General features: G+C 43.8%; 1 protein-coding gene across 5 annotated transcripts in view; it reads right to left on the bottom strand.

Annotated features, from left to right (window-relative positions):
• Nucleotides 1-11,393, bottom strand: part of BCKDHB (branched chain keto acid dehydrogenase E1 subunit beta) — a 228,500-nt gene extending 217,107 nt beyond the window's left edge. For all 5 annotated transcript variants that reach the window (XM_014859754.3, XM_044757139.2, XM_070496706.1 and 2 more), the window contains exons 1-3: nt 11,004-11,393; nt 5,681-5,758; nt 4,182-4,250 (exon numbers count right to left, since the gene is read on the bottom strand). In XM_014859754.3, coding sequence (XP_014715240.2) covers nt 4,182-4,250; nt 5,681-5,758; nt 11,004-11,307 — 451 coding nt within the window. In that variant the 5' untranslated portion in view covers nt 11,308-11,393. The remainder of the gene's footprint in view (nt 1-4,181; nt 4,251-5,680; nt 5,759-11,003) is intronic.
• Between the last annotated feature and the right edge of the window lie 913 nt (nt 11,394-12,306).

The raw sequence follows: 12,306 nt of genomic DNA, 5'->3' as shown, positions 1-12,306 counted from the left end.
GGGAGAACAGGAAATCTCCTTTCTGAGGCCGCTGGCCACTGTTCCAGTGAGAGAGCGAAGGGTAAACTCACTCGACAACGTCACTTTACAAGCACCGCCTGACCCTACACTGGGAGCTGGGGAGGCACACGTGGTTTAAATATCTGTCGCCTGGAGAGGCTGTGAGGGGCAGAGATCTGATGGGGAGACAATCACAGGATAACTCGCCGTCTGTAATGCCAAATCTGAGCCGTGATAAAGCAGTGCTTGGCTGTGCCTGGAGGGTCAGGAAGGGCTTTACAGGGAAACTGCTGAAGCCAAAACAGGAGTTGACCAGGTAAACAGATGGGACAGAGGGATGGCAAAAACAGGGCCTTAGGGAACACATGCAGTAATTCATTATTAGTAAAGAATCAAGCGAATGAGGTCAGGTAGTCAGGCAGGGCACAGACCTCACAGTCTTTCGTATATCCTGCCAAGAAATATGCGTTTTAGAATGATCACATTGGTAACAACGTAGGGAATGGACTGGAGGGGAGAGTGACAAAACGGTCCAAGAAGAGATGAACAAGGATCTGAAGGGAGACACCAGGTCAGTGAGAACAGAAAGGAGGGCCATATTAAAGACAAACTATGAAGATAAAATCATAGGACTTGCCCGGATGTGGGAAATAACAAAGAGGGACAACACTGGGATCTCCCTGGTTCCTGGGTAGACAACCGAATGGATGATGGTGTATTCACCCAGACAGAAGATGTAGTGGGAAGCACGGATTCGCTGGGTGGCTATAACGACTTCAGCTGAGATTGGAAATGCTGAGTTTCAAGTGACTGGAACATCGAGGTGAAGATGTGCAGTGGTACATCGAATACACAGATCCAAAGCTCAGGCCAGAGGTCTAGACTGGAGATGGAAATTCAGAAGTCACTAGTGTGAGCAGCAGGTGACACGGATGAAATGCCCCAGACAGAACGAGCAGTGAGAAGAGCACCATGCATGAGAACCTGGGCAGACAGCCAACAGAAGACGCACCAGCTTACAGAAGCACCTGGCATGCCACCTCACGGGCTCAGGGAAGAGGGAAGGCTAGAAACTCCTCCCACCAGATCTAGAGAAGACAGGTACAAAAGTAGAATTCAACTTCCGATTTCCAGTTCAACATATAAGGAGCTTGGAAGTAACCACTCTGTCCTGACAACCAGTAAAAAGCTGAGCAGACTGAAAAATCAACAGCACTTCTTGGATGCATAAAAGAGGGAAGGACACAGAGCAAACTGATGCCTCTGAGACTGGAGAGACAGACAGACGACTACAGGGAATCTGGACTTAGCAGAGCAGAGACTCCCAGGTGGAAACCACTGTGGGACCCAGCGCCAGGCCAGGAAAACTCAAACTAAAAGTGACGAACTGCTGGAGGCTCAGTGTGGACAGGTCTGAGAGTTAAAACCTCCAGCGGACCCACTCATAGCGGCCCCCACAATATTGTAAGATTTACCTCCAGGAGCTCCACCAGGTTCCCACAGTAAACATGAGAAAACTCCCCTCTTGCTTCCAGCAGGGGAAGCAGACAGGGAAGCATTTTGAAACACACAGAGCACTCCCTTCTTAACAACGCCTAACCTCAGGTAAAACCAGTGAACCAGAGCCTAACCTGCTGGGTATTATCAGAGGACAAGTGACCAGTAAGTGACTGGGGGAAGGAAAGACCCAACTCCAGCCCACTCTAGCCATCCTGTCCCACCTGAAGGGGAAGAAAAAACTGAGAAACACTCATGAAGTTCACGGTCCAGAGGCAAATACTCCCTAAAAGACTGACACCTAGTCATAGGACCATAGGAGCTTCCCCTCCCCCTACACCTCACCAATACATCTCTAAAGGCCTCTTTAGAGCAGATCCTTTTGCCTGGTACATACAGTCTGGCTCTCAAGAAAAAATTACAAGGCATATCAAAAGGCAAAAGACACAATTTGAAGAGAAAGAGCAAGCATCAGAACCAGACATGGCAGAGATGTTGGAAAGATCAAACCAGGAATTTAAACAACTATGATTAATATGCTAAGCGCTCCAATGGAGAAAATAGCAGCAAGAACAGATGGGCAACGTCAGCAGAGACGAAAATACTAAGAAAAGAACAAAGTATAATTCTACATTTTAAATATTAGTTAATATATCCAAATATATTCAGATTATTCAAATACAATCTAGAAGTGTATATACCAAGATATGTACAGTGGTTTTCTCTAGGTTCTCTCCGGACGTATGGGCAATTTTTATTTTCTTCTTTAAGCTTCTCTATATTTTCCAAATATTCTACAATGCACTTGCATTACTTCTGAAATCAAATGTATAAAGGTTTTTAATTTTTTTTTTTAAGATGCGCACTTTCTTTTTTTTTTTTTTTTTTTTTGAGGACGATCAGCCCCGAGCTAACGGCTGCCAATCCTCTTTTTGCTGAGGAATCCTGGCCCTGAGCTCACATCTGTGCCCATCTTCCTCTACTTTATACGTGGGATGCCTGCCACAGCATGGTGTGCCAAGTGGTGCCATGTCCACACCCGGGATCCGAACCGGCGAACCCCCAGCTGCCAAGAAGCGGAACGTGTGCACTAAACCGCTGCGCCACCAGGCCAGCCCCAAGGTTTTTAATTTTTTTTAAAGATCTAGTTTGTAGGAGTGTGAATTAGCTGGAACTAATTGAGGTAGTTTGAGATAGTTGAGATTAGCCCAACTGTCTCAAACTCTGAACAACTGTTAGAAATAGACAGCTAGGAGAAAATGGAGGGGACCCAGAAAATCAACCTGCTATAAAGGGAAGAGAAAAGAAGTACCTGGGAGTTCCATCCAAGTGAGATGGAACATGCTATGGTTTCTTGGATTCAAACATAACATAACCTCATAGGAGAGGGAAACAAGAAGAAACAACAATCAGAAAAAAAATCTTGAGGACCTCACCCGTTACTCTGAGCACGCATGAGCTTCACAGGGCAGTGGCAAAGGTAAGACGAAGGCAGATATCAAGCCCTCCCCCTAAACTTCACTGCTTCGCCGACTTCCAGGTGAGACAAGAGTGAGAGAAGAAATCAGAGGTCAAAAGCACCTCAAAGGCATCCCTAAAAGGAAGGGGTGGAAACACTTCCTTGACAGCAAGTCAGGAGTGGGAATGCTTGGATGGGCCAACATGCATTCTGATGGTTTTATGTCTGAGTCAAATAAGTGAGTGAAAGCAATAGGCAGAAATCAACCACACGCCAGGCAAAAGACACAGATCGGCTGGGATGAAACATGTAGAAGGGGTAACTTTATGTGTCAACTTGGCTGCATGATGGTGCCCAGTTGTTTGGCCAAATATCAGCCTAGATATGGCTGTGAAGGTATTTTTTAGACGTGATTAACATTTAAATCAGTAGACTTTAAGTAAAGAGAATTCCCCTTCAAAACATGGGTGAGCCTCATCGAATCACTTGAAGGCCATAGGAGAAAAGACTGAGGTTTCCCAAACAGAAGAAACTCAGCCTCAAGACTGCAATGGAGAAACCTTGCCTGGGCTTCCAGCCCACTGGCCTGCCTTACAAATTTCAGATTTGCCAGCCTCCACAATCAAGTGAGCCAATTTCTTAAAAAACAAATCTCTCTATTTCTCATTCTCTCCTCCTCTTTTGCTCTCTCTCTCTCTAGATATAGATATACATAGATATAGACATATACTCACATACAAATAGTATATAATACATCTATATACAAAATACACAAAGATATAGACACACAGATAAATCTTAATGCTTCTGTTTCTCTGGAGAACCCTGACTAAAGCAGGTAAGAAAAGATGAAATCTGTTAACAGAGACCAACCGGGCAGAACCTTGACCTAGAGGAAATGGAATTGAGATTGGCTAAGGCAAGCAGCAATAAAAGATCAAGGATTCCTGGACATATAAATGACATTATAAATAATACATTTAGTGAAGGTTATTCTGGAATCTATAATATGCATAATATGAACTAGATCAGAAGGATGCTACAGTTAGAACACATTTGGAGAAATCTAGGCCAAAGGATTCTGTGGGTGGCTGTAGAAATAAAAAGGAACCCATCCATACAATAAGGATATAGCAAACAATTTAACAGGCACATTTTGCATTCTCAAGATCTTTAAGTAGAAGTTCTACAGGAATACTGTTCATATATAAAGATATTAACTTACCATATTTGTCTCGCAAGCCAACAGTACATCTAAAGACTCCACCAAAGGCAACATCTTCACCAAATATTACTGGAAAACAACGTTTAAAGAACACATTTTAACAATCCCTAAATGACAGTAACAATAAGTAATTTAAATGTTTACATTTTAAATCATAAAACAGAAATGGACCATAGATCTAAATTAAGTTTCTCAATTTCAACATTATTAACATTTTTTTTGGACTGGATAATTCTTTTGTTGTAGTGGCCTGTCCTCTGCATCACAGATATATTAGCAGCATCCTTGCTCTCTACCCTGTGGATGACAGTTGTCCCCACATACACAGCTGTGACAGCCAGAAGTGTCTCCAGACATTGTTAAATGTAAGAGGAGGAGGGGGGATGAAAATTGTGCCAGTTGAGAAAGAACCACTGATCTTGAATTTCACCTTGTTTTCACCATGTTGTTCACCCACGAATAAAATGAAGCCAGAGAAGTAGCGAAGTAACCTGCCAAGTCAGAAAGCAGGAGGCAGAACCATGACTCACACTGCGGGCCCCCGAGTCCCTGGCCAGTGTTTTTTTTATACGTGGTATACAATGAGAGTCAGCAATCTGAAAAGCTGAAGGAAAAGCACTCTACGCTGAGACGACAGTCACAAATAGGAAAGTGACTTAGACTGTGTGAAACAGGAGGAGGCAAGTCTGGTGGGACATGGACAGCAAGGCAATGAATAGCACAGGTAGGGCTTGAGAGGAGCTTTGAAGCAAGGCAAAGAAAATAACAGGCATTCGTAGCACAGAACTCTGGACCTCAAGAAAATAAGTCACCTTGCTCTGCTCACCCAGATCAATCATTGTCAGCATTCAAAACAAAGCAAGGTCTAATTATCCACTAGTCTAGCTCTCACTTCCTCTTACAAAATAACCTGGTTTTCACTTGATCTTAAAACTAGGGACTCTCAAGTGGAAGCACGAGGTATACTAACTACACATATGAAGTAAAGCCAATTAACCTTAGAAAACACACAGCAGGAGGACAACTGCTTTTATATCAATAATTTAACTTGATAAGGTAAAGTTACTTACACAGTTATTTATAAATATTAAAGTTATTTCCAAAAAATCTTACAACTTGAATGACAATATATCCCAAAGGAAAGCACGGAATCAAATCCTCGTTTTATAAACAGATAGCTGAACAAAGTGGTATTTTCCATTTTTTCTACACGCTAAAGAAACAGCAGTACACAGTAGGTATATAATATTGGGACCACTTAGACTACGGAAGAAAGTTAACTTGATGATGTTAGATATGCATGAGAACTAACTCACAGCGAGGAGATAAAAGATGTGTTCATATCATAATTTGATTATTTAACCTTAATCATTTCATTAGGTCTTTTAAAAATTCCAGGTAGATATCATGTTAACCATTGAGCTCCAGACAAATATTTCCAGCAAATCTTCAATTCTGAATTAACACAACTGCCACAGTCAAGCACAAAGCAAGTTTACCTGCAGTAGGATCTTTAGCCAATGAGTTGTCCAAGGCACTTGTTACTGCCTGGAAAAGATTCATTTTCTGAGTTTGCCCTGTGAAAGTTAAAAAAAAAAAAAAATTGTAACATTTCATACATTGTAAAATATGTAAAAAATAACCAGTTTCTTAACAGTTGATTACAACTGGATTAAATTCAAGGTAGAAATGAGGGTACAGAATATATTATGTGAATGTATTGCATTATTTACAATGATGCCAGCTTTGTGGAAGATGCAAAAGGAATGCAGATTTCAAGAAGCTTGTCGATGAGGCAAAATTTGCACATTAAATAATTAAAAACAAGTATAAAAAAGAAGGAAGGAATATAATCAAGTGACCAAATGTGTGTAGACAATTAAAAAAAAGCTCCAGAAAGTCAGAAGAGGGAACCAGCCAGAGTGAGAGGGGTTTGGGAAGATTCCCTGGACGAGTGTTAGGAGACTAAACCCTCATGGTGGCACGTGACCAGTGGCGTCTGTTGCATATGCCACAAAGAGCACATAGTCATGGGCCGTCAAACAATGAGGAAGGCTGAAGATCAACATGAGTGCCTAGAACTGCCATGTTTGGAGAATACCATAACCCCACGCCTAAACACGTGAGAGCTAGTCCTATTCTCTTACTGCTCAAGGAGAATCTCTGCAGGACAACCTCCACCTCCCTAAGCGGGTTGTCGGGAGGGCTGAATGGAATGTACACTTGAAGCACCTGGAGCAGTAGGTGATGCAGTAAGTGCTGAACAAATATTAGCTATTTACTGCTAGATTCTCGACTTTGTCGGTGTCCTTCATCTTGACCTTGGCATTATTCTGAATGGTATAAAGCTTTATTTAATAGTTTCCAAATGTTGGAATTCAGAAACATCATGACTTTAGGACTCTGAATTAAGCCTCGGTGCTGCCCAGTGCCCACAGACACCCCAGAACTTTGGGTCAACTCCTCTCCAAAAGCACTATTTGGAGCAGAGAAAGGCTTCTGCCTGAAGCTTCTCTGAGCCACAGGCCCAAGCTTCACTTTTGTGCCTGCTCCATGCACTCGTGCTCACCTTAACCCACAGCCACCCTGATATCAATCCCATCAACACCTGCTGCTTACCCTAACCACTGTCCCACCCAAGCTCTGAGCTCCTCAGTAGCCTGGTGTGTCCCAAAAGCTAAGGTCTAATTCCCAGGGTGGGTCACAACCCACCTACTGCTATTGCTACTGTTCCATCAACCCTCCAGCCCTGAGACACACTGGTCACTCCTCCTTTTCCTGGAGACCCATCGTCTTCCCAAGCCTGGCCTGTCTCCACAACAGGCTCTAACCTATGACATCTTGAATCTCCCACTATCCACTGACACCCAGCCTTCTGACTTTCTGCCTGCTCCGGCCTCAGATGTCTCTCTGACCCCTTCAACAGTGCTAAACGCCCAGGCTTCGGGTCTTGGCAACACCCAATCAGATCTGCCCTCCTGCCTCTGTACCCAAAATAGAGGCCTATTTCTACTCTTCCTATTGATGGGGATAATAGGAATTTATTCAAGAAAGCACCGTTATATCACCTACGTCAAAGGATACATGATCACACCACATGTCCATGATTACTTCATAACTTAATTTTCCTCAGGCTAAGCCTTTATTATTTAATAGATACTTTCCTTAACTCCTTCTCCATTCTATAAAAACCCTGTAAAGTGTTTATTGGTGCCCAGAATCAGATGATAATGGTTTAGGGTAAACTTTTTTCCCAACCACCATGACATTCCCACTCTTTCTCCTATTTCATATATTTCCTAAAGTAAGATTTCTATTTGTCTATTAAGATTTTCATAGCTAAGAACCTAGGAAGAATGACACTTCCTAAGCATCTAAGCTGCTATCTGTTTCCCATCTGCTGACCATTTGAATTAATACCAAATGCCCCCCACCCCCGACCTCTTTATCTCCTTGCTGCTCAGCAAGTTTTCAGCAGGAAGAAAGCAAAAACTTTAATAATAAAAATCATACAAAGGAAATCTGAAAAGTATTGCTTGATAACCACAAATAATTTACTTTTCTTATATGAAAATAATTTACAAGTAAGGGTATTTAAAGGTTATATTTCCATATGAGCACATAAACTTTCACTCCTGAATACTTTTTTCAAATAGATTCAAAATTTTAGGAGTTTGGATTAACTGCTATTCTACTAGAAGCTTTTAAAAGTTTTAAATGACAATTATTAATACAGCACATCTTTTGATTCTTTTTAAAGCTCATTTTTAAATGAGCTGCTCACTTGAAATTGTCCTAAGTAGAGCATCGTGAATGAGCAGGTCTTCATCACTGCTACGAAGACCAAGTGACACATCACCAAGTGACACAGAAGACCAAGTGACACATCACCAAGTGACACATCGGCAGAATGTTAGGGACACAAGAGAAGATAAGCTCCCAGACGGGAGTGATTCTTATCTGCTCTTGATCAGAGATAAACGCTCAGCGCTTACAACAATGGCTGACATGTGGCAGCTGCTCACTAAATATCTGTTGCACGAATGACTGAATAAACAAACAAATGAGGCTGTTTCAATAAAGATTTAAAAAGCACACAAAGCAAACTGTTAGTCAACCACTTAAAGAAAAAGGAACGAGTAGGAAAAAAGATCTACCAGAGTCACAGTTCAAAGACAGAAAAGAGAATGGGAGCGGGGAAGAGGTGATACTGCAGTAATGGTCTAAAGGATTATTCACTTATTCTAAATATTCAGTATGCAGTAGGGCTGAAGGAAGAGAGAAGCCTTCTGGAGCTGGAGCATCTCAGACGGAAGAGGCAAGTGGGTGCCCGAGGAGCAGTCTCCAGAAAGAAACAAGGTCAACAGCAGGGCATGTAGAAACGAAGCGTGATTTGTAGCCAGACCCCAAACAAATAAAAATACACAGCTATGATGAAAAAAGTTAGGGTCTACTTTCAGAAGATGAAGCCTCTGCCGAGACATTCAGCACTGGCCCTCAAGTGAGCTGCCTAGTCCTTGGTATAGACGTGTGTATTATAGCACTTCCTTGTCATACTCCTTAGAGACCTCAGCATTGAGCACAGTGTCTAACACACACACGACAATCAGTATCTGCCTGTTGAAGCACGAGGAACGAATGGTTTCAGTGGCATAATCCAGCACTAACCACACTGTGAAATGAAGGATGCCTTCATTTCTCCCAACAAAACCCATCCCTCCAGATATTCTCCAGGATCCTTATGTGCCAGGTGTATACCTCTGTCTCATTCTAATACCTATTAAAGGGTATCTCAACCTGTACGCCATAAAGTAAGTTTCGTGGAGAATTCAAATATCAAGGACAGAACATTTATATTAAAATGTAAATGAAGGAACCATAAACACAAATGCCTTTTTAAGGTGCCAGTGTATACTGCATATTGATGAAAAGGAACAAAGTAAAGGAGGGGAAGGGGTTGTCACCTGAGGCTGAAATTGGGAGGACCTAGGAGGCTTAAAGTTGAAGAAACTGTGGAGAGGGTCCTTAGGTTCCCCTCTCAAGGTACCCGGTAACTTCAGTTACGGTATGACAAGTTATGGTCGCTTCCCTTCCTTTTGCTAGCTCCTTCTCTACTCAGTCTCTAAATGGTTTTTAAGCCCAGCTATAGGCTAGTGCCCCCTAAATGGGTATCTCCAATCCAGACCTCTCCTGTAAGCTCCTGACTTATATCCCACAATCATCAGTTCTCCGCATGGATGTCTTGGGCTTTTCTAACTCAACAAGCACAAAACTGGACTCTTGATGTCTGCTCCCAAAAACCAGTCTTTCCCATCTTAGCAAATGGCACTACCCTCTACCCAAGTGCACAAGCCAGAAACTGAGGAGGCATCCTTGAATGTCTTCCTTCTATTCACTTCTCATACACAATCCATCAAACCCTACTTCCAAACACATTACTTCAAATTATAGGTTAAAATCTGGTACTACCATGTCCTATTTCCAGAACTCACCATCTCTTTCCTATCCCAGGAAACCACCTCCTAATGGGGATATAAATATGATTATCATTTTACTCATATTTTAGCAATTTCACAATTATGGAAGGGGGGTTAAAAAGACCTGTACTCTATTTCTCAAGCATTGGACTAAAGTTTTGTTTCTTTCTAAGACAGAATTCGAGGTTCAACTTGTCAGTGAGAAAAAAACTGCTATTCACCTTTATAATATTTACTTAACTGTTTCACACAACTGAGACGCTTCTTAGTAAGTTATTTCTACATGCATTTTAGCACATTGTTTAGACTGGAAGCTGTGGAATCTGAATAACTACAATTCCAAAGCCGAAGCTACCACTAACTTACCTGTGTAACCTTGGACAAACTATCTCAAGACCTCAATTAACCTACCTGGAGGTACTAGGTTGTCCTAGGCATCAAATGAGATGATGAATGTAAATTTCTCAGCACAGTGCCTGCCCGTAGTAACCACTCAATAAATGTTCATTCTTATTATTCACAAGTAAACGCACACTTCCAAAAACGTCAGCTCTAGCATATGAGAAGTTATTAGACCAGGGAAAGGTAACTGTTTCCTTATTGTTTCCGATGTTCTGATGATAGACACTGGATCTTTTGGAGATTACATAAAACTTGCAGAAGAAATCGCAAAAGTTATGCAACTGTCATACTGTGAGGTGTGAGCTGTGGCTACATGTCCTTCCTACTGCTGGAAACACCATGATTTCCTCCTCCCATCACCCACATCCATTACCCCTCTTTGGCTAAGGGGCAGTCTGGCCCAACACAGGCCCAGTACTAGGCTCAAATAGAAAGCCTGGATTCTTTCCCATCTCTGGGAAGAACCTATTCCTCCGTTTTCTCCTACCTGCCAAAGCAAAGGAACACTATCTTTCTTTTAAATCTTCCTGTTCGTCCTTAGTGGCCCAGCCACGGGCAAGCTGAGACAATACCTAAGGCCTAACCCTTTCCCCGCTTGAAAAAGCAAGGAGGGAGAACGGAGAAAGGGAGGCGTTCCCTGGGCACCACCACCTCCACCTTCAGGCCCTTCCAGACCGCGGTGTGCCCTCTCACTCATCCCGAGGGTGCCCAGGGGCTGCCTCTAGAATGTGGAACCGTCACAAAAACAGAGAAAGGAGGAAACCACAGTCAGACCCTAAGGCGGGACGAGACTCCAAAGAGCAGAGCAGGGATTTTGCCAATATGCAAGGAGATCGGCCTGCCGGTCCCCGCCCAGGACAGGCAAGGCTGCACTCCTTGCTTGTGCCTGCCGGCCTGGGAGTCCGGGCTGCAGCGGAAGCGGACAGGGCAGCCCCCAGCTCACCGTACTCCAGGGGCTCCGGGTCCGGCTGGAAAGTGAAGTGAGCCACCCGCCGCCACTGGGCAGCATCCTCGCCGGCCGAGGCAGGCTGCAGGAAGCCCCGCGGCAGCCCCGCGCCACGCAGCCGACGCCAGTGTCCCCCGGCCCCGGCTGCATGGAGCCTCAACAGCCGGCACGCAATCGCTGCTGCGACCGCCATCCCCACTCGCAGCCCCGGTTTGCAAGCTACGCCGCCGCACTCTGCCGGCAGGGAGGGCGGAGCACCGAGGCGGCTTCCACATTGGTTGGGCTGAAGGGGCGGTCCCATGAAACGGACCCATCGGAGCTCGGAATTCGGGGGTGGGGAAGGAGACGAAGACGGCGGAGCGGCGTTTGCCTTGTTGTGCGCATGCGGAGGAGGAGGTGGGGCTGGTGCGAGCGGGCCCGCGGATGCCGATGAAGTTGTTCCTGGAGGTGGAGCTTGCCTAAAGTCAGCAGCGTGGGCCGGGGGTCAGCGCGCGGGTCTGCGGGGTTATGTCTGCGTTTGTTCTTTTCCAGCGTCCTTTAAGTTGTCAGCTCTGAGGGATTCTTCATTATAAGATTTATACTTTCTTTTAAAATGTAGCCCTGTTTCTATCCTCTCCTATTCTTTACCTCTACTGTCTTCTAAGTGAGGGATGCAAAGGATTACTGACTAGCATTGGTTATTAGTCTTTGAGTTTCAGAAAACTGCGGAAGAGCCTCCGCTCTTTATTCAAGCCCCCTTAAATGCTTAATAAGCATGTATAGATGTGTGCGTGTGTGTGAGAGAGAGAGAGAGAGAGAGAGAGAGAGAGTAGCCCTGAGGTAACATTTGTTGCCCATCATCCTCTTTTTTTTTTCCTTTCCTCCTCAAAGCCTCCCCAGTACATAGTTGTCTATCCTAGTTGTACGTCCTTCTAGTTTTCTATGTGGGATGCAGCCACAGCATGGCTTGATGAATGATGACTAGGTGAGTGCCCAGGATCCAAACCAGAAGACCCCTGGGCAGGGAAGCAGTGCATGAACCTAACCACTATGCCACAGGCGGCCCCTATAGATTTTTATTGATTGTGTTTTTCTGGATTTAGATAAGAATGAAAGAAGTGAACTTCGATTTCATCCTGCAGATCCACTTAATAGAAATTCAGCTGCATTTTTGCCCAGGTGCAGTGAAAATGACCTGACGGGCTTACTGTAACTAGCTTAGAAACCTGGAAAGGTTGAATCATTAGTTTACGTTTACAATAATCAACTTTGTAAATTTTCTTTTTAAAAATCCAAATGTTTAAAAGGATACCATCTCTGT

The sequence above is a fragment of the Equus asinus genome, chromosome 24 (genome assembly GCF_041296235.1).
Source record: "Equus asinus isolate D_3611 breed Donkey chromosome 24, EquAss-T2T_v2, whole genome shotgun sequence".
In the NCBI taxonomy this organism is placed as follows: Eukaryota; Metazoa; Chordata; class Mammalia; order Perissodactyla; family Equidae; genus Equus; species Equus asinus.
This window is presented reverse-complemented; position numbering and strand designations above follow the sequence as displayed.